Genomic DNA, 22,500 nt, shown 5'->3' on the forward strand with positions numbered 1-22,500 from the left:
CGTTTAACATTGAGGCTGAAATTCGAAGAGATAAAATCCCCCGAGTTCATGTACAACACTTGTAATGAATAATGGATTTACGGTGGTTAAGAAAACATCTGTTCACCAAAGGCAGAATGGTGTTAAAGGCTTGTGGATCGCGAGTGCTCAGATATCTCATAAAGCAACGCTCTTTTAACCCCAGCACTTATTAATCACAAGGGCGAGGAGGACGACGAGGACGAAGGTGATGCTACGTCTGGAAGAAATGACATCATTGGTCTCCAAAAGAGAAAAACAAAGAGTCGGCGACGAGTCGGCGAGGACTTCATGCTGTTATGAAGTATTGTTTTCATGACCGGTGGAATGTTCAGGAATATTCTTTTTATCTTTAATTATTCTGGACCTGTTTAAGCGAGTATATTATGTTACAGGAGCTTTTCTTCGTTGTTGGGTTTATCGGTTGAGGATGCGATTCTTCTTCTTTTTCTATTTTCCTTTTACTTTATTTAAACCTCTTTTGAGCCAAAAAACAAACAAACATACAAAAAAAAATAAAAAATTGCTGGAAATATTTTTGTTAAATTTTCAGGCAGGAAATTTATATATTATAATATATTTATGTCATTCATTCATTCAACTTCTACCACTTATCCGAACTATCTCAGGCGTCATCGGGCATCAAGGCAGGATACACCCTGGACGGAGTGCCAACCCATCACAGGGCGCACACACACACACACACACACACACACACTCTCATTCACTCACACAATCACACACTAGGGACAATTTTCCAGAGATGCCAATCAACCTACCATTCATGTCTTTGGACCGGGGGAGGAAACCGGAGTACCCGGAGGAAACCCCCGAGGCACGGGGAGAACATGCAAACTCCACACACACAAGGCGGAGGCGGGAATCGAACCCTGACCCTGGAGGTGTGAGGCGAACGTGCTAACCACTAAGCCACCGTGCCCTCCTTATATTTATATATTATATATAAAGTACATTTAATATTAGAAATATTTATTTTTCTAAAAGTTGATTTTTTTTTTTTTTTATAATAATTCATGAATTTTTTTTTTTTTTTTTAAATTTTTTGGTATGTTGAGATTTTTGTACTGTGCAAAGTTCAAAAGGGTGATTTTATTTTTTTTTATTTTAAGGAGGGGATAAATTTGTTTTTTTTCTTCTTCTTTTTCTTTTTCTTCTTCTTGTCTTGTAAAGACTTAAAACAGATAGTTTAGTGATAGTCAAGTGTATTTGACATAAAAGAAAAAAGTAATTTTCTCCATGAAAACACTGATAATGATACACAATGTTCCTGTGTTTGTTCCGAAGCCGATGTAGTTAACACGCAGGAGTCGGCACGAGAGGTGGAGCCCGTGTTCGGTTTTAAAGCATGATTACAGCGTGTTTTAATTACAGCTCAGTGACAATGTTAGCGAATTGCACCACCACCACCGCTATTATACTGTCTCAAGCGGCACGGCTAAAAAACAGAGTCCGTTACTTGTGATTGCACATTGCCTGGTGAGCCTTTGTGTTGGGCGAGTTATAAAAAAACGGCTAATTATCCGCCAAACATCCGTTCCTACGCCACTTTCCGATGACAGCCAGAAGTCCTTAAATTTCCGTGAAATGTAAACGAGTAAACGTTTCCACATGTTGACAGGAAATGATCGGAACGATCGCCGCGTCATTAACATTCCACCTCTTTCTAGACTCCGTTAGTTTTATTCGAATAAATTCTAACGTAAATAATAAACTTTCGATTTTTTCATACGTACCCCGAACGATCGTCTGTATTGTTGAGTTACACTTTTTGTTAAGAGTGAGGACGTGATGTCAAACAAACGTCTCCAGTTCCAAATGAAAACATCAGTGTTTGGTCACTTTTGTCGCCTCAGCATTTATTTTTATTACTTTTTGTAATGACTTTCTGTGAGACCCCTCGCTCTGATAGATGTGCTATCAAACGGCGGGTCTAAGAGCTACTTAGAGCTTCCTATTAAAGCCTCGCCATTTTTCAGAGCCAGAGCTTCCACCTCCTATGTGCTGGAGAGACGAGTCCCTTCGAGGGCTCAGTGTCTTCTTCACTCTTTTACTAAATTATTACCAAAACAGTTTGTAGACAGACTCTCTCTCTCTCTCTCTCTCTCTCTCTCTCTCACACACACACTTTTATTTTTTTCTTTCTTTCTTTCTTTCTTTCTTTCTCTCCCTCTCTCTCTCTCACTCGCTTTTCTTTCTCTCACTTTTCTTTCTTTCTCTCTCTCTCTCTCACTCTCTCTCTCTCGCTCTTTCTCTCTCTCTCACTTTTCTTTCTTTCTCTCTCTCTCTCTCTCTCTCTCTCTCTCTCACACACACATACTTCTTTCTTTCTTTCTTTCTTTCTTCCTTTCTTTCACTCTCTCTCTCTCTCTCTCTCTCACTCGCTTTTCTTTCTCTCTCTCTCTCTCTCTCTCTCTCTCTCTCTCACACACACACACACACACTCTCTCTCTGAATTTTCTTTCTTTCTTTCTTTCTTTCTTTCTTTCTTTCTTTCTTTCTTTCTTTCTTTCTTTCTCTCTCTCTCACTATCTCTCTCACTTTTCTTTCTTTCTCGCATTAGAAAATACTAATGAGAAATTACTGGTTAAGTTGATTATTTTCCAGTTACAGCACTCTCATCTCATGCACTTTATTCCTCTTATCCCAGAGCCGATGATTTACAGTTTTTAACATAAAAATGAATAGTTTCAGTCCCTCATCAGCCTTTATTATTTTTCCTCTTTAATTATTAATTTTCCTAATTAATATCATCAGAATTGAGGTGGAAGAGGTACGAGCTGCAATTGGCATACGATAGCTCTTGAAAAGTGTATTTTATTACCTGATATATTATAAGTATTTATCTGATAGATTATATGTATTGTGTATGTAGAATATATATATATATATATATATATATATATATATATATATATATATATATATATATTTCGTAAATAATTACCGACGCTACAACCTTGTTAGCTGAAAACTAGCTTTGCTGTATGTATCACTTTAATAAGAAAACTGTACTACTATGTAGAACTGGACATATTTTGCGGATTGTTACCAATTATTTCTTCCGTTGTTGCCCGGTTCAAACTTGTAAAGTATCAGTAACACCTCAGAGTCACTTTCACTTGGTGTCCAATATCATGACTGCAACAATCGCTAAAACATCATCCTCAGTGCGGTTCGTAAGAGGATTGGCTGAAAAGAGCCAGGCCTACTGGAGGCAGAGAGAACAGGGCAAGGTTAAGCTACACACAAATTGCTTTTTAAAGCACCCATCTGTGTTAAGCTGCCAGTGTGGGTTTGTGTGATAACACTCACCACAGCATTCTGATTGCTGGTGAAAGATTTCAGTGATACTTCTGTTTGTTTTCTCAAGATCTCACGAAGGAACATTGAAATACTTTGAGGACGTGATGCAGAGTTTCTTATAATATATATATATATATATATATATATATATATATATATATATATATATATATATATAACTATTTTGTGGCTTTAAACCATTTTGGACGAATATTTCTTCTGAAAGTGTCAAATATCGGACATAGTTTGTCACGTTTTGGTGGAATCGTATTCCTTATAATCTTATAAGGATCTGTAAAAAGGATCTGGTTAAGTCGTGGCCTAATGGTTAGAGCGTTTGACTCCTAACCCTAAGGTTGTGGGTTCGAGTCTCGGGCCGGCAATACCACGACTGAGGTGCCCTTGAGCAAGGCACCGAACCCCCCCAACTGCTCCCTGGGCGCCGCAGCATAAATGGCTGCCCGCTGCTCTGGGTGTGTGTGTTCACTGCTGTGTGTGTGCACTTTGGATGGGTTAAATGCAGAGAACGAATTCTGAGTATGGGTCACCGTACTTAGCCGTACGTCACGTCACTTAAAGCAAAACTCCAGCGAAACTTGAATGGAACACCCTAGGAGACCTGTTGCCCCTAAGGTACCATGTATAATGCAAGTATTCACAAATAGTCCACTTTTGACTTCCTCTGTCAGTCCAGACATTTTCTTTTCTGTAAAATCTCTGTTTTTAAAGATGCTCCGCAAATTGTGTTATTTATTTTATCGCTCCTCGTTATCAGGAGCGCTGTGTTATAGTTTGACTTAAAATAGAAACGAGCAGCTTGACAGAGAGCCTATTTTGTGAGAGGTATTAAAAAAGAAGACGTTTCTATAGCACTTGCGGCACCTTTGCTACAAGATGGCCTTTAATTCATGGTAATTATTGTGTAATTAGCTGTGAATAGGATTAGTGTGAACTGTGCTGTACACTGTTTAAATAAAACCAGGTAAACTCAATTCTGCCATGCGTTCGGTTTAAGGTGGCCTTGAAGACGCTTTACCTGCTGCTATGATCGTCGGTCAGAGCGGAAGAAGGGTGGGTGTATTATTCACTCTGAAATCCCTAGCTCCCACAGGATTCCCAGCTCCGTGTTTGGAATGTCTTAACTACACACAACAGTGTTCAGCTCTTTGTCAACGCAATGGCTGTTTTCTCCCCGGTGTCTGAATTTCTTTAATAAAGGGTCTCGCAATGTTCTCTGGAATGACATCCTCCCTCAGAATACGTTGCCTTATTTTGCTGTCCGTTGTCCTCCCACAGATGCTGGCATGAATAATGCGGATGAAAGCTTTAAACGTATAACCTTTAAAATCTTTGACCCTTTACTAGGAAGATAGCTATGATTCCTATGACGATTTATTAAAAATATACCTTTCTGCCATTTCAGATAAATCGATGGACCGAACATTAAATTCACTCGGTCGAATGATGTCAGTTTACTGAAGGGAGAAGGACACAGGACAAGAAAGACATTCATATGCTTCTCATAGCGATTACTTTGACTCTCGATGTTACGAATCATCAGGCTTGGGAGCTCTCTTTGGTTATTTGATATCTCTTTGGTAGCTGATCATTTAGTTCAAATTTTTTTGCTTGGCACAACTAAAAAAATAAATAGCTATCTTGTTCACTGGCATACTGAAGACTTAGATTTACAGTATTATCCTGAACTGATTAAAAACTCCCCGTGACAAGACTTCTTATATAACCTTCGCATTTTGACACCAAGCTCTCTTTGAATCATTCCACAGTCCCAATCCCAGCTGAGATTACTCTTGGTACGCCAGCGGTTAGTTCAGAGGTCACGCTGTGTAATCAGGTCATCACAGACGCCAACAGATTGCTGCTCCTTCAAGTGTGGCTTTAGATAAGCCTAAGCAAAATAGCAGCCACCTCAGAACATCAGATCATTTATAGAGTGGATGGACTGGTTTATTGGGACACACAAATTGCCTCAAGAAAAGAGGGCAAAACATCAAGATAATGCTTGTGTGTGGGTGGGATGTGACCTGGACCTGCAGTGTGCTTCCCAGAACGCCACTGTGGAGTAATAACATCGTTTTTTTTTTTTTTCTTTCTTCATGGTAACATGCCGACATACCAGCAGCTGCCTTGGTCTCTGTGTCTCTCTGTAGGATGAACATATTGCATATGACACTGAACCGGGCTTCACTAATGACTATGGCTCTCCAGGGATTCCTCCTTAACCTCCCTACTGTCTAATTGCCTCCATTACCCCAGTCCCATGAGGGGAGGGGTGCATGTTCAGAACAGAGAGACTCCATGTGGGGCTGCATTGCTGCTCTTGAGCTCTCTTTCAAAGCTGCGTGTTACTCATTTGTTATAGTAACATATGGTCTGATTTAAGCTTTGTTTGAAATTGATTAGTATTCCATGCTTGCTGAGAAGCTCGAAGCTTGCCATGAATAACACAAAGCTGAGAGGAGCTAATTTTATCCTACAGGTAAGTGATGCAGGAGAGTGTATCCGCACAGCCTCTGGGTCATTACGCATAAAGTTGCGTAACTGCACAGGGTGAGAGCCTAAACGTGTGCTCTGGGGTTCATCCTAGCTGGAAGCCGTTGGGCTCAGACAGCATCTGTCAAAATGTGTGGCTGTTCCTTAGGGGCAGGGCCTTCACAAAATCCACTTGGGTTGTACCTTTAGTATGCATTGTTCACCTGGAAAGGTAAATGTAGTGTTGCTTTGAATGCTTATATTAGCAGATTGGCAACCCTTGTACGCTGATAAGCAGGAAGGTGGGAACCAGCCACAAAATTCAGAGCCCACCTGCCTGCTTATCCGTCATACTACTTCAGCGTACAAGGATGGTCAATCTGCTAATATACCCCTATGAATACCATCTACCATCTGTAGCTCAAGACCGATATGTTCCATTAAATGATTCTGATTGAAAACAGGAAAATAGTGCGGACTCGCATCAAATAGCTGATGAAAATCTACTAAAACAACAAAAGACTGTAAATTGTACCATTGGTTGTCACTGGGGTGGTTGTAAGAGGACTAATTAAAGTGCTTAATTGGACTATCAGTCTTGATGGCCTTAGGAAAGCAGTTGTACTTTTAAACAAGCATTCAAAGGAACACCATATTTACCTTTCTTTGGTGGCTCAACTGGTTAAGGCTCTGGGTTGTTGATCGGAGGATTGGGGTTCAAGGCCCAGCACAGTCTAGCTGCCACTGCTGGGCTCTTGAGCAAGGCCCTCAACACTCCCTGCTCCGGGGTGCTGTACCCTGCACTCTGACCCCTTTCCAGGTGAACGATGCATACTAAAGGTACAGCCCAAGTGGATTTTGAGATTGATTGTCAACAACACATTAAAAAAAAACCCTACACATTATGACCATCCAGCCAAATGTACGAACTATTTAGTGCCTCTGCAGATTTAACAGATACCTTTCTAGAATCCCCAGAGTCTACTGTAGTGTAGCCTGCCATACTGAACTATGTTTATTTGGCACAATCTAGGATGGTGAGGACTAACAGGTTTCTGGTCCAAGACACGTGAATCTAGCCACTACCGCTCTGCGAGCATCCGAGAATCACAGGAAATGGGCCAGCTCTTGGAGGACAATGATATGTCTAACTGTTCTGTTTTATATGCAGCATCCTTGTACCCCAGGCTATGGTTGCTGTGGATGGCTCTGGAACTGTTGCCCCTGCAGTATGGCTTGGAAATTCTTCTGCTATTTTTTGTTGCACAATGTTTATTTCTGAATTATGGTGGTACTTCTACAGGAACCTTTTTAACCCATCATTTAGCTACATAATATGTTTATATTGAGGGTTTGAGAAAATGAAATACTTCAGGAAACAGAACTGGACAATTTCTAGATTGCATTTGCATAATTGAATTTCTGAAATACTGGAGGTTTTTTATTTATTATTTATTTATACAGACGGTCTATCCTGGTTCTTTTACTATAATAACCAAATATAAGTGAGGTTTTGTGAAGTGCTCCAAAAAAATCTCCATTCCGTCACTCATTCGAATTTGTGATGCTTTGACAGACAGGGGTTCATGAGTGCGTTCCAGCGTAGCACGGTCTATTTGACAGCTTCTCCATCTGCAGTGAGTTTGTGAGGCAAGTCCTATGTCTGCATGCCAAACAATGCTGCTCACCCAGCAATGTGAGGAGAAAACCAGGACTGACTGGCATCTTATCAATCATGGGTGTTGATAAAATCCCTTGTGTAAATTTTAAAATGTGTTTCAGCAAACTGAAGGTCATTTATACAATGCGCAGTGACTACAGAGTTGAAATGTTTGGCACGAGAAAGATAGAATGTGGCTTCCAATCCAGTAGTAAACAATGCGGCTATGTGGTACTTGGTAAGTGTATAAGATTGTCACTGACAGAAACTAGTGGTATTCCGCTGTCGGGGCCTGTTTTCCGATTGGATCCACATATCACATCGAATAACACCATACACAACACCGTATACTGACAAAAATGTTTTGGTTCTTGTGCAGGCACTTCAGGATTTCAGAACAGCGTAACAGATATTGCGTCATCGGGTAGGCGTGGCCTATTTGGTAATCTAACCCTAAGCCTAACCCTAACCCTAACCGTAGTTTTTGGTTGTTTATTTCATTCTTTCATTCATCTTCTACCGCTTATCCGAACTACCTCGGGTCACGGGGAGCCTGTGCCTATCTCAGGCGTCATCGGGCATCAAGGCAGGATACACCCTGGACGGAGTGCCAAATAAATCCTTCGTAGTATGCTCTTTTTTTTGAAAGAGGGCGTTTTTCCAAGACCTAACGAAACCCCTGGAATTTAGTGAATGCCTTGGTCCTTGGGTAGGTTTGACTCTAGGTTTTGACTCCTACTGTTACCAGAATCATGCTCCATTCTTTTTACACTTGTCTTTCTTCAATGTCTTTGTTTTGGTTCTGGTCCTGTTTCCACCCTGTCATTGGTCTTTTACTCATCGTCTTCACCAGCTTGCCATTCCTCTATCCATATATATTTGTCTCATCACGCATTAAAGTTGTCAAGGTTCAAGCCAAGTTTCCATATTTCACGTTTTCTGATTTGGACACTTGTTTGTTTTTGTTTCCTGCTATGGTTTTTTTGATGCTGACTGCCTGTTCTTTGAGATATGCTACAGACAATGACTACAAATCTTGGATGTATGTAACATTGAGGGGGAAGTCGTGACTCCTAACCCTAAGGTTGTGGGTTCGAGTCTCGGGCCGGCCACGACTGAGGTGCCCTTGAGCAAGGCACCGAACCCCCCCAACTGCTCCCCGGGCTGCTCCGGGTGTGTGTTCACGGTGTGTGTGTGTGTTCACTGCTGTGTGTGTGCACTTTGTATGGGTTAAATGCAGAGAACCAATTCTGAGTATGGGTCACCGTACTTAGCCGTATGTCACGTCATTTTCACATGCAGAAATTTTCCATCTTGTCATTATTAGCCATCAAGACTTTTATGTCATTAAGGTGATTACGGCTTATACGAGGTGATTAACCGAAGGGCCGATCAGACAACTTTAAAATTGTTAAACTGAGCATTTTTTTTTTTAACTTTAGATCTAGGTTTAGATTTTTGTGGGGTTTTGCAGGTTCTTCCTTCAGTTCTTTGGAATCCTCCAGATCTTCTAGATTCCTTCTTCCCCTCAGCAACATGCTTGAAGGATTGTTTGATTGGACACTCTAAATTTCCCAGACGTGTAAACTGGTGTACGCATGTTAGCTTGCGAGTTAGGGATATACAGTATTCCCGCATTGCTCCCGGTATTTCCATGATTTTCAGTTTGTGAGAAGCTTGCCCAGTTTTTCTAACACAGTCATAATTTCCTCAGAGAACACAACAAGCCTATTGAGATTTCTGAACTGCTTTTTGTTCATAAAACATCTCATTCCACAACGTTTGAGTGAACTGTCCCCGGACAGAGCCGTGGGCTGTGTTGTCTTGCCTGGTGAAGAGTACTGGATGGCTGAGTTCCTGATGTTCCCGCTGGGCCACGCTGTCTGTTCAGATAGATGGCCTACAGTCACATGGGCTGTGTTAGAACTGTCCAGAGAAGCGATGAAGCCGAGCTTTATGATTGATAAGTTTGTCCTCTTTCCTTCACACATATTAGAGTGGTGATAGGCCATGATTTCAAGATTCTTAATCTTTTTCTTCTAAAGCAATTCAGTAGACGGAGGGGAAAAGTGTGAGGCTGAAGTGGTTAGCTTAGTGGTTAAGGTGTTGGACCACTGATTGTAAGGTAGTGAATTCAAATCCCTGGTCCACCAAGCGTCTACTGCTGGGCCCTTGAGTAAGGCCCTTAACCCTCGATCGTATAAAAGATAAGATGCAATATAAGTGTATCTGCTAAAATGGTGCAAATTTAAATAAATTCATGATGGACAAAAGAATTTCAGCTTAATCAGTGACTGATCCCCAAGTGGTACAGCGCTGATAGACCTTGAACTGAAAAAGAGATCACTACAGAGATGAACAAATGGTGTCTATGGTCATTTGGCATAACGGCACAATGGTACATTCAGAGACTGAAACTCAGCTATCATTAATTTCTTGTTAACTCCTATAATTATTTTTTATCAGAGCAAATAGTGAGATCTGGCTTTTGAAATAGTGCTTTTAACATTGTGAAATAAAATGAAGCAGTGAAGCAGTTTAATCATAATTAAATCATAATGTGTGCGTTTGTTTTTTTCAGCATTTAATTCCCTATTCTTTTTCTTTCTTTGTTTCTTTCTTTCTTTTTTTTTTTTTTTTTACACTTATTTGTCTTTTCCCAGAGGTGTGTTTACCCAGTCGCAAAAAATAAATAAAGAAATAAATAAAAGAAACGTCTAAATGGAGTCACTTGACCTTAATTAAGTGGCGTTCACACTCATTTAAAGGTGGGCTGTGTTTGGTGACCAGCAAAGTGCCTTCGCTTATTTTGTAAATAACTAAGATTTCACAACGTTTAATGCGGAGAGAGAATTGCTTGCGCCTTGTATTGACTCAGCTGCTACTTAGCAAACAATGCTGCCTGCTGATGCCTGAAGTGGATTTATTAGTGCTTTATTATTTCTCACAAATAAGGTGGAAACTGGCGTCACTTCCTTGTGGTGGTTAGGTCACCGGTACCTGTGGTGTCAGGGAATTATTTTTAACATTGGCAGCGTGTGTTGTGAATTACAATATCTTATTTTTTGTTGCTAACATGACCTGTGTAAACGTTCTGTATTTCCTCCCTACAGCTGGACGAGTTGTTCGTGAGCTTCGAGGAGAAGCCGCGAGGGGCGGCGTCTCTCGCTCAGGTCCACAGGGCCGTCCTGGCTAACGGCACCACCGTGGCGGTCAAGGTGCAGCATCCCAAAGTTCAGGCTCAGAGCTCCAAGGACATCATGGTGATGGAGGTGAGTGCAATTTTTCTGTCTTACTGATCTTCTGTAGATTTGATTCTATTCTTATTAGACAGTCATCTCATTTAACAGTTTAATACTTTTTCTTTATTTTGGAATTTGATTTGAACTCGGGGGGCACGGTGGCTTAGTGGTTAGCACATTCACCTCACACCTCCAGGGTTGGGGGTTCGATTCCCACCTCCACCTTGTGTGTGTGGAGTTTGCATGTTCTCCCCATGCCTCGGGGGTTTCCTCCAGGTACTCCGGTTTCCTCCCCCGTTCCAAAGACATGCATGGTAGGTTGATTGGCATCTCTGGAAAATTGTCCGTAGTGTGTGATTGTGTGAGTGAATGAGAGTGTGTGTGTGTGTGCCCTGTGATGGGTTGGCACTCCGTCCAGGGTGTATCCTGCCTTGATGCCCGATGACGCCTGAGTTAGGCACAGGCTCCCCGTGACCCGAGGCAGTTCGGATAAGCGGTAGAAGATGAGTGAATGAGTGAGAGAGAGTGATTTGAACTCAAGTTAAACACATCTAACGTTTTATATTTAATGGATTTTTATCATATGTTGTTTGAATCAGTATGAATCATTTCCATAGATGATTCAATGATTCGACGAATTGTTGATATTAGACGCTTTAGTAGAAACGTAATGTATTTTCTGTTTTATATACCAGAACTGTATAAAGTTAGTAAGTACATACAGTAGGGGTGTGTGTGTGTGTGTGTGTAGTTTCTCTTGCAGGTGGTTCATTGGCTCTTTCCAGATTTCGCGTTTATGTGGCTAGTAGAAGAAGCTAAACGAAACATGCCCCTCGAGCTCGACTTCCTCAACGAGGGGAGAAACGCTGAGAAAGTGTCCCACATGCTCAAGCACTTTAACTTCCTCAAGGTTTGGACAAAACACAAGTTGGTTAAAGTTTGTGAATTGCTTTTTTACATTAAAAAAAAAATCTTAAAGGAAACTGAAGCTGCATCTGACCACCGCACTTACGTTTGCCACCAATAAATTGCTTTTTTTAGTCTTTTAATTTTTGAAAATAAATGAAAGATGAGAATATCTTATTGGAAAAGAATTTTATTTTCAAACATATCATAACATTATAAACTATAAAAGCCAATCCGGTTTAAATATGCAAATTAAATCCTTGCAGCAGGGTTGTAGGGCTTGATGTATTTCTAATTTGCATCTCATTTGCATGTACACTGGGTTATAATTTCAAGACGTCGATGTGCTTTTTCACAGTTTGTTGTGTCCAAATTTGATTACTAAACGAATCGGAGAAGTGCCGTGTTTTTTCCGTTAAAGTTGCTCGATACACGTGGACTGAAGTCTAATCTACAGTCTCGGCTGATTGGATCGTGTAAGGAAAGCGCTCTGACTTTTCAGAGACGGTTCTTTCGCGCTCCTGTCCAACAGCCTCATTATTCATTTATAGCTCCAGTAGAATTGAATCAAAAAATCAATAGTGTTTTGTTTAATCCCCCCCTGTGGACGTGTCCTCTTCCTGACTCAAGCTTTTACTTACTCATGTCGTAAGCAGAGATTCGGTGTGTATTTTTTTTCTTTCTTCTTCTCAGAAATCTTTTATTTCTGTTTTCTGATGTATGACCGTGTCACTGTAAATGGATCTCTTACTTCAGGCGGCGCTGCGTGAGTTTTATTGGGTCGATGTTAAATATTTTCTCTGTAGTAAATTTGTATTTGGGGCGATGGTTTTACGATCTCTCTCTCTCTCTTTGTCTCTCTTTCTTTGTCTCTCTCTCGCTCTCAGTATAAGTCATTGCAAGCTCATTGTAAGTGTACACAGATATTTGTGCAAACCCTGTACGGTCAAGAGCACTTTATGAGGTAAATAATCTGTCATAATCGCTGCCAAGTGCTCTCCCAGAGGCCTGGTTTATTTCTAATGAATCACGTTATCATCTCATAAGAAGTCTACAGGTTTCACTGATATCAGAAAGTACATTGGATGCGAAGATCCGGGGTTCTATTAAATCCTGGATTGTGATTGATCAGAAGCTGTTGACGGGCTGTGTGACATCCTGTGCATACCTGTGCACCATAGAAGGTTAGCTGTGTTTTTAAAGAACGTCGTCTTCTTGCCCTGCGGTGTTGCATTCGGCCATGTTTAATGCACAGGAAGTGAAACGACTCTCAGCACGACAGAGTTCCTCCCTCTGGATGTTGAGAAACCCTCAGGATCACAGTTTTGTCTTGCAAACTATAAAATGCAGGATTATTAAAGCAGTCAATTTAAAAAAAATTTTATCTGCCAGTCAAATCAGCAGAAAATACGACAGAAATCAGCAGTGTAGGTTCGAGTCCCGCCGCTTTCGGGGCTAGGTTATGTTTCCTACTGCAAATTCCTTCCTGAAATTTTTTTTTCTTGCAGGTACCAAAGATCCACTGGGACCTTTCAACCAGACGGGTCCTGACCATGGACTTTGTGGATGGGGGACAGGTGAACGACCGCGAGTACATGAGAGACCACGGAATTGACGTCAACGAGGTGAGGGAACCCTGCTTATCACGAACAATCCCTCGGGTCTCCGCGCGAACGTTTCTAATTGCTTCGTGTCCCGTTGCGTCGATGATAGCGTTCGCTTTAGAGAATAAAAAGTGCTCGTGAATATTAACGAATGAATCATTTTTTTTGGAAAACAATTCAATTCTCTTCTTCTCTCATTCTTTTATTTTTTTTTCTCCTATGTAAGTTCCAAAGCTTTTTACTAATGCTGATTTTTACTAATTAGCACTTGAGCATTTTAATTCATTATATCTTTTTTAATATAAATTCTTGCGCTGTTGTCGGTAGCAAAGTGTTGATTTTCATTTATTTATTTATTTTATTTTATTTTATTTTATTTTATTTTATTTTATTTTATTATCTCGAAGCCTGTTCGGACATGCTTTGTGACCTGACAGGAAATGGTATGGAGAATCTCAAGGAAAAAAAAAAAATCTGCAATAACGTGATACAGACGAGGTTTCATATTTACAAGAGAACTGATAGGACAAGAAGATACACAAATAGCACAATGCAAATGAGAAGAAGGCAGCGAATATCACTCACATCGCAGCTCCGTCCACCATAGAGCGCTACACGAGGGCCGATCGCGACGCCAGGCATGAAACCCAAATGCATCACGACTGTACAGATCCCACACAGACGCTTCATCACACGGACGCAGCGCTTATGGTACGCATTTTCACACAATGCGACATTAATCACCGAAGCAGAATAAATAACGAGTCTCGTGTTCGTTATCAATGCAGTACAAGTTCAGCCAACAAACCAGAAGTGGGCTCGCTTTGTGTATCCGTTCCAACGTGGACAAAGGAGAAGAAACATCCGCTAGAATATTTACAGGCTTACGGGGACTTGGAAAAAGCAGCGTAACATATCAGCTGTGTTAGAAAGTGTTTGTTTAGTCGTCGTTTTTGTTAATAGTGTTTATCATCACATTGTAATGCGTATTGTAACACATCCTTTATTATGATCATAAATACATACTCAGAAGTGGAGACATCTACCAGGAGTAGATTAAATAACGGAGAGAAGCCCTCGCTCTGTTCATCTTGGTTTTAACGCTCCGCCTTGAGAAAATCGTCGAGACGGTGAAACGGATTCAGCAGACATTCGGATGTCCTCTGAAAGCCGCGAGGATTAGTAAATGGAATCTCCCGCTTTTGTGTGACTCTCCCTGCTGTTATATTTAATCAAGCTCGGAAATTAATATGCACAAGCTGCGTGTGGGTTTGTTTAAACAGCAACGTCTCCTTATCGTTGTGAGCACAGGCATCAGCGGATGTGACAGACAGGTAAACACGGGCCAAGATAAAAAAGACAACACACACCTTTAAACGACGGATAGGAGAAGAGCGTGCGCGCACACACAAACACACGCGCACACACACATATACACGCATATACACACATACACACACGTACACACACACGCGCACACACACACAGATACACACACACACACACATACACACATATACACACACACATACACACACACATACACACATATACACACACACATACACATGCACACACATACACGCACACACACATACACACACGCACACACACATACACGCACACACACAAACACACATACACGCACACACACACACACATATACACACACACACATACACGCGCACACACACACGCACACACACGCACACACATACACCCACACACACAGACACACACGTGCACACACACATGCACACACATATGCACACACACATACACACATACACATGCACACACACACAGACACACACACGCACACACATACACACACACATACACACACACACATACACACACATATACACACACACATACACGCGCACACACAGACATGCACACACACATACACGCGCACACACACATACACACACACCCACACAGGCACACGTGCACACACACACACACACACACACACACACACACACACACACACACACATACACGCGCACACACACATACACACACACACACAGACACACACACATACGCGCACACACATATACACACATGCACACATACACACACACATACACACACACATGCACACACACACACAGACACACACACGCATACACACACATGCACACATACACACACATACACACACACATGCACACACACACACAGACACACACACGCATACACACACATGCACACACACAAATACACAGCACAAAAATCTCGGTGTGATAAAAGATTTCACCACGAAAATTTGTTGATTTGTTGACAATTAACAGACTTCATATATATACATATATATATATATATATATATTTTTTATCCATTTTTAAATACATTTATTATTGTGGATATATGATGTGTAATCAGACACGTACAATAATGGTTCACAAACTATTATATAAAGCGGAAATGTATAAACAACACATTACATTTTTGTCAACCATCCATAATAAAAGTCCCCAGAAAAACGACAACCTGTTACGGCTCAATACAGCCGAAGCCTCTGTTATAGAAAATGAATGAAACACCTTGAGATCTATAACTCCGCCCCTCTGTCTCGCTCCAGGAGAACACATCAGACGCATGTACACGGACCTTAACCTCAGATGAGACAGGAATAATAAAGATGAAGGTGTGTTGGTCATCGTCAGCTGTGTCCATTGCGTCCTCTACGACCTTTTGTCTGCTCTGAGCAGCTCTCATTAGTAACGTCCAGCTTATTCAGTGCAGTAAATAAAGGGAACACTGTAGACATGCGTGTTATCAGGCCTGGAGACTTGCCCCCGGCATTAGCCAATGATCAGCAGAGTTATTAGACAGCTGATGAGATAGATATGGAACCTAATAAACGACTGAGTCCTCCTTTGAAAATGGATAGAATTATTAAGCGGCTGTGGCACCTCGGAGCCGCCGCGTGGGAGCTGGCGTGTAAGTAATCAAAAGATTGATGATGGTCGAAATAGACTTTTCTCTCTTCGCTTTGCCGCCGTGTTCGGAATGTGTGAGTGGGTGTTTTTTTTTTTTTTAAGGTTCGAAAATAAAAAACTCATAAAGGTTTTTGTGTGTTTGTCTGTGTCAAAGAAAATTTGCTTAATTGGTGTGTGGCTTCCTGATCAGTAGTGTGCTGTGGGATTGGAACTTATTTTAAATGTTTTATATATAAAAAGTAAAACAGATTTATTTTATTATTTATTAAGGGATTATATATTATTCTTTTTAATGATGTTTTGATGTCACTCGCTGTTGTTGTCTAATTTCTGTTGGTACTGCTGTTAGTGTTGTTGTTATTGTTGTTGCTGTTAGTGTTGTTATTGTTGTTGCTGTTAGTGTTATTGTTGTTGTTGCTGTTAGTATTCTTGTTGTTTCTGTTAGTGTTGTTGTCATTCTTGTTGTTGCTGTTAGTGTTGTTGTCATTCTTGTTGTTGCTGTTAGTGTTGTTGTCATTCTTGTTGTTGCTGTTAGTGTTGTTGTCATTCTTGTTGTTGCTGTTAGTGTTGTTGTCATTCTTGTTGTTGCTGTTAGTGTTGTTGTCATTCTTGTTGTTGCTGTTAGTGTTGTTGTCATTCTTGTTGTTGCTGTTAGTGTTGTTGTCGTTCTTGTTGTTACTGTTAGTGTTGTTGTTATTGTTGTTGCTGTTAGTGTTGTTATTGTTGTTGCTGTTAGTGTTATTGTTGTTGTTGCTGTTAGTGTTATTGTTGTTGTTGCTGTTAGTATTCTTGTTGTTGCTGTTAGTGTTGTTGTCATTCTTGTTGTTGCTGTTAGTGTTGTTGTCGTTCTTGTTGTTACTGTTAGTGTTGTTGTTATTGTTGTTGCTGTTAGTGTTGTTATTGTTGTTGCTGTTAGTGTTATTGTTGTTGTTGCTGTTAGTATTCTTGTTGTTGCTGTTAGTGTTGTTGTCATTCTTGTTGTTGCTGTTAGTGTTGTTGTCATTCTTGTTGTTGCTGTTAGTGTTGTTGTCGTTCTTGTTGTTGCTGTTAGTGTTGTTGTCGTTCTTGTTGTTGCTGTTAGAGTTATTGTTGTTGTTGTTGCTGCTGTTGTTGTTGTTACCTGTTGTAATTATTATTGCTGTTGTTGTTGTTCATGTTGTTGTTACTGTTGTTGTTGCTGTTACCTGCTGCTGTTGTTGTTGTTACTGTTGGTTTGTTGTTGTTGCTGTTAATGTTGTTGTTGTTTTTTCTGTTGTTACTGTTGTTGTTAATGTTGTTGTGTTTATGTTGTTACTTTTGTTATTTTTATTGTTTCTTCTGTTGTTAATGTTGTTTTTGTTATTGTTTTTTCTGTTGTTACTGTTGTTGTTGTTTTAATGTTTCTTCTGTTGTTACTGTTGTTGGTGTTGTTTTTCTGTTGTTACTGTTTGTTGTTGTTGTTGTTGTTGTTGTTCTTCTTCTTCTTCTTCCTCTTCTTCTTCTTCTCCACTGATCAGGTTGACTTTTTGAACCCCTCATGTCTCATAGCCCTGCATTCACACTCACAGACTTCCTTTCTCACAGCGAGGTGCTTCCTCTCCAGTGATGACTGATGAGTGCAAAACTTTTCACACCCTCAGGGCAAAATGAAGATTTGTAGCAGGAGTAAGTATAATGATAGAGTTTATTTGGTGCGTTAGGATTCACAGATGTTCTTTTATTAACAGAAATGGACAGATATCATGTCCTGAAGCAATTAAAATCTTTTATATGTTTATTGTTACATTAAATGTTCTGGCTGGTACTTTATCGTTTCTATAGCAGCAGCTTTAGCCGAAGCTTTTACCAGCAGATACTTGCAGTAAACATATTGTCTAAAATTGTGTGTAATCCGTGATAACGTTTCTATAATAATAATAATTATAAGGAGTTAAATAAGGAGCGTGCTCTCTGCTTAAAATAGTCCTGCATTAAATCTTTCCAGCTTTAAATTTTGAATGAACTCGTCCTTAAAATGTGAGTTTTTACAGCTGTCCTTGGCTCTGACCGACTCCGAGACACTAAACTCAACCACGCTACGTTCTGCTTGTAAAGTTCCCTCACATTGTTATGACCGAGACAATTAATCTGCAATAATATCCTTGGCTGGGAGGTCAGACAGTGCAGGGCAACACAAACACACACACACACACGGAGTATTAACTCTCTGGTGTACAGGTGTGCAATGTCAGTGTGTTAATGCAGCATACTGTAGTGTGTTCAGTGTCGGTCACAAACACACTCAGAGGATGATCCATGTACATGAAAGGGAATGATGTTAAACCTCCTACAGAGCCGCTTTATTCAGTCTTTCTCTCTTTTCGCACTGCTCCCATCTTCTTTGGTGTCACTTCTGCTGTTGTTATAGTTGCTTTTGTTGTTGTTACTGTTGTTGTCATTGTTGTTGAGGTTAGTGGTGTTGTTGTTTCTGTTGTTGTTGCTGTTCTTACTGTTGTTGTTATTGTTGTTGATGTTAGTGGTGTTGTTGTTTCTGTTGTTGTTGTCGTTGTTGCTGTTCTTACTGTTGTTGTTGTTGTTGTTGTTGTTGTTATTGTTGTTGGTGTTAGGGGTGTTGTTGTTTCTGTTCTTAATGTTGTTGTTGCTGTCGTTGTTACTTTTTCTGTTGTTGTTATTATTGTTGTTATTGTTGTTATTGTTGTTGATGTTAGTGTTGTTGTTTCTGTTGTTGTTGCTGTTCTTACTGTTGTTGTTGTTATTGTCGTTGGCGTTAGGGGTGTTGTTGTTTCTGTTGTTGTTGTTGCTGTTCTTAATGTTGTTGTTGCTGTCGTTGTTACTTTTTTCAGTTGTTGTTATTGTTTTTTCTGTTGTTAATGTTGTTGTTATCATTGTTGTCATTGTTGTTGTTCTTACTGTTGTTGTTATTATTGTTGTTGTTATTGTTGTTGATGTTAGTGTTGTTGTTTCGGTTGTTGTTGCTGTTCTTACTGTTGTTGTTATTGTTGTTGTTGTTATTGTTGTTGCTGTTGTCTGTTACTGTTTTTTTGTTGTTTTTTCTGCTCTTACTGTTGTTGTTGTTCTTACTGTTGTTGTTGTTATTGTTGTTGTTATTGTTGTTGCTGTTATTGTTTTTGCTATTTTTGCTGCCAATTTTTTTAAATTAATTAAGTTAGTTAGTTAGTTTGTTTTCTTGGGGAAAATTTTGACCAAAAAGAAAACAAACAAACAAAAATATTAGTTATTATTATTAATATAATATTTCATGTCCTTTATTTTTTAAATTTAAAATCTTTTTCCTTAACTGAAAGATTTCCATCGAGAGATGATTTTTCTGAACCTCATCATCATTTACGCTTCTTCACGACACTCACTCGCACTCGCTCACTCACTTTCAGTGTGCACACAATACCTGATTCGTCCGGTGTCATTTGTTGTGATCAGTAGCAGTAACTTCGCTCACAGTTTATCACCATGAGGATCAGTGCTCCTATACCACAAGTCCCAGTTCTTGTGCAGATGCTTTGGCTCCTTTTTGCGTACACAACACTAAAACGAGTGTTTTGGCCTCGCTGAATGACAAATGGAATAGATGGAATTAATTGACGTTAGCGAAGGCGGGCATCTCTTTGAGACGGTGTGTTTGTGGTGCGTGTTAGCGGCTGGCGGTGCCGAGCTCTGATTAATGGGAAGCGTGGCTGCAGCTGGCCTTGACCACACGCTCGCTGTTGTTTTACATTAGCAGTGTGTAATGGAAGGGTTTCGTGAGATTTTCAGTGCTGGAGGTTTTCCGTCTTGTTCCTTTTCCTCTTTTCCTGCTTTTCCCAACTGCTCAGTAATATACAGTGCGTAATTATTATTATTATTATTATTATTATTATTAATAACACCAGGGACAAAGTTTTTTTTTGCGCTGAGGTGTTAGGACGGGTCTCTGGTCACGCCGAGCACTTGTCAGAAAGCCTTACAGTTGTCAGTATTTGGGTCAAACAGAGCCGTCCTAACAGGAAATCCCAGCTGACAAGCGCAGCCGAGGTGAGATATTAGAGGAGACAGCTTGCCTGAGACGGGATGACATGCGGACAGATTGAAACAAACACTCCACACAGTGCCTGAAACCCAACGCAGGCCATTAACACGGCTCCCTCTCGATGATGTCTCGATACGTAGCATATCGAGGAGTAACGATACAATAAGCATCTGGATATGGAACATATTAAGGTATAACGGTACGGTACACATCTGGATGCGACTTCCTTCCAACCGAAGGCCTTTGATGAAAAGATGTGTGTTTGGCTGTGTGTGTTGGGTGGAGACGGAGTGTCTTTGTGATCCACGCGCCCGTATCTCCTGCTCACGTCTGACGCATCGGCCGCTCATGTGCCAACCTCAGAGCTGCGTCTGATTAGATTTAGTGTCCGGTAAAAGCCTTTCTCTCCGCCGTGCCAAGTATCGGCCAGAATACGACAGAATACGACTCGAATAAATCAACTTTTTGGATTTTTTTTAATAATGTGTGTAAATAATCAGAAGCAAGTGTTTAGTTTCACACAGAAACTAAACACGAGAGAGAGATTTCTGTCTGGGGATTTAGGAAAAAAAGACAAACACCAAACCTCACACACAAAAACTCTCCTAAAATGTATTATTAATATTCTAGTTTTATTTATATATATATATATATAATTCTCTCACTCTCTCACTCTCATCTTCTACCGCTTATCCGAACTACCTCGGGTCACGGGGAGCCTGTGCCTATCTCAGGCGTCATCGGGCATCAAGGCAGGATACACCCTGGACGGAGTGCCAACCCATCGCAGGGCACACACACACACTCTCATTCACTCACACAATCACACACTACGGACAATTTTCCAGAGATGCCAATCAACCTACCATGCATGTCTTTGGACCGGGGGAGGAAACCGGAGTACCCGGAGGAAACCCCCGAGGCACGGGGAGAACATGCAAACTCCACACACACAAGGCGGAGGTGGGAATCAAACCCCGACCCTGGAGCTGTGAGGCGAACGAGTCTCACTAAGCCACCGTGACCCCCCCATATATATTATATTTATATATTATTATAAATTTTATACTCAAGAAATATTTAATAATAATCATAAAAACTAATAAAAATGGAAAAGATACATATAAAAAATAAATAAAAAAAATCAAAAATTTAATAATTGAATAATAATAATTGTGCTTATATTTTAATCATTTTAAAATACATTTATTATATTTTTATATATATGTTTAAATTTCACGTTAACCTGCAGGTTAACTCACGGCCTTGTGGATTTTTCACGCTGTTTGTCCACAACCTTTTAAACGAAGCAAAAAAAAAAAATAAAAAAATCGAAAAAGTTTTCTCGAAGGACGAAATTTCTTCCATAGATTACGATTAAACGTGACAATAAACAGATTAAAAGCGTGACGTCTTTCATTTGTCATTTTTCTTACACAGGACAGACTTCAGGATCTCTCACCACGCTGTTGTTGATTAGTTCGCTGTAAGATCGTGACACGGTGTAATCAGGTTTTACTGAAACTACTCGACTTTTTTCGTTTACGTTGTTTTTGTGGAAATTTCCGATAGATGTTGGAATCTGCTGTTTGGCTTTGATATGATTTATATATTTATATATATATATATATATATATCTTTAATTCCTCTCCAGAGGTCATAACTTAAGCCCTGATTCCAGCATTTGAACCCTCGCTGTGAGAGTAAATTGGAGCGCAGGTGCACGTGCTCACGTCTGACCTGCACTTCCTGCACTTCCTTAGGACTCCAGCCGGCTGAGAGAAAGTGAGAGAGAGAATTTTTATAATCCTCTTTTCTAAACCGAACATCGTCCTCGACACAACAGCCCCGATCTCCACCGGGGTGACGGAGGAGAGGCGGCTGGAGAGAGAGAGAGCTTTTATCCCGTGTCGCAGGCCGCAGCAGGTGTAATTGCATCGTCCTATTCGCAAAAAAATCAATCTGGCGCGATGGAGAAGGGCCAGCTGTGTTCAGGTAGAGCTCAGAGAGAAATGATGTGCTGTAGCATGAGGTGGCTGTTTCCTACAGTCTCTCTCTCTCTCTCTCTCTCTCTCTCTCTCTGTCTCTCTCTCTCTGTCTCTCTCTCTCTCTCTCTCTCTCTCTCTCTCTCTGTCTCTCTCTCTCTCTCTCTCTCTCTGTGACACACTTTCTGCAGTAATGGTGTATCAGACTGCTGCTGGATTATACATATACATACCTCTTCTCTTCTCTTCTCTTCTCTTCTCTTCTCTTCTCTTCTCTTCTCTTCTCTTCTCTTCTCTTCTCTTCTCTTCTCTTC

At 40.5% G+C, this 22,500-nt stretch overlaps 1 protein-coding gene across 1 annotated transcript in view; it reads left to right on the forward strand.

The window, feature by feature from the left end:
* adck1 (aarF domain containing kinase 1) overlaps positions 1–22,500 on the forward strand; it is a 111,415-nt gene that overhangs the window by 48,358 nt on the left and 40,557 nt on the right. The window contains exons 5-7 of the mRNA XM_060880497.1: positions 10,609–10,767; positions 11,489–11,647; positions 13,152–13,268. Of these exons, the coding sequence (XP_060736480.1) occupies positions 10,609–10,767; positions 11,489–11,647; positions 13,152–13,268 (435 nt within the window). The remainder of the gene's footprint in view (positions 1–10,608; positions 10,768–11,488; positions 11,648–13,151; positions 13,269–22,500) is intronic.

This window comes from Tachysurus vachellii, chromosome 10 (genome assembly GCF_030014155.1).
Source record: "Tachysurus vachellii isolate PV-2020 chromosome 10, HZAU_Pvac_v1, whole genome shotgun sequence".
NCBI lineage: Eukaryota > Metazoa > Chordata > Actinopteri > Siluriformes > Bagridae > Tachysurus > Tachysurus vachellii.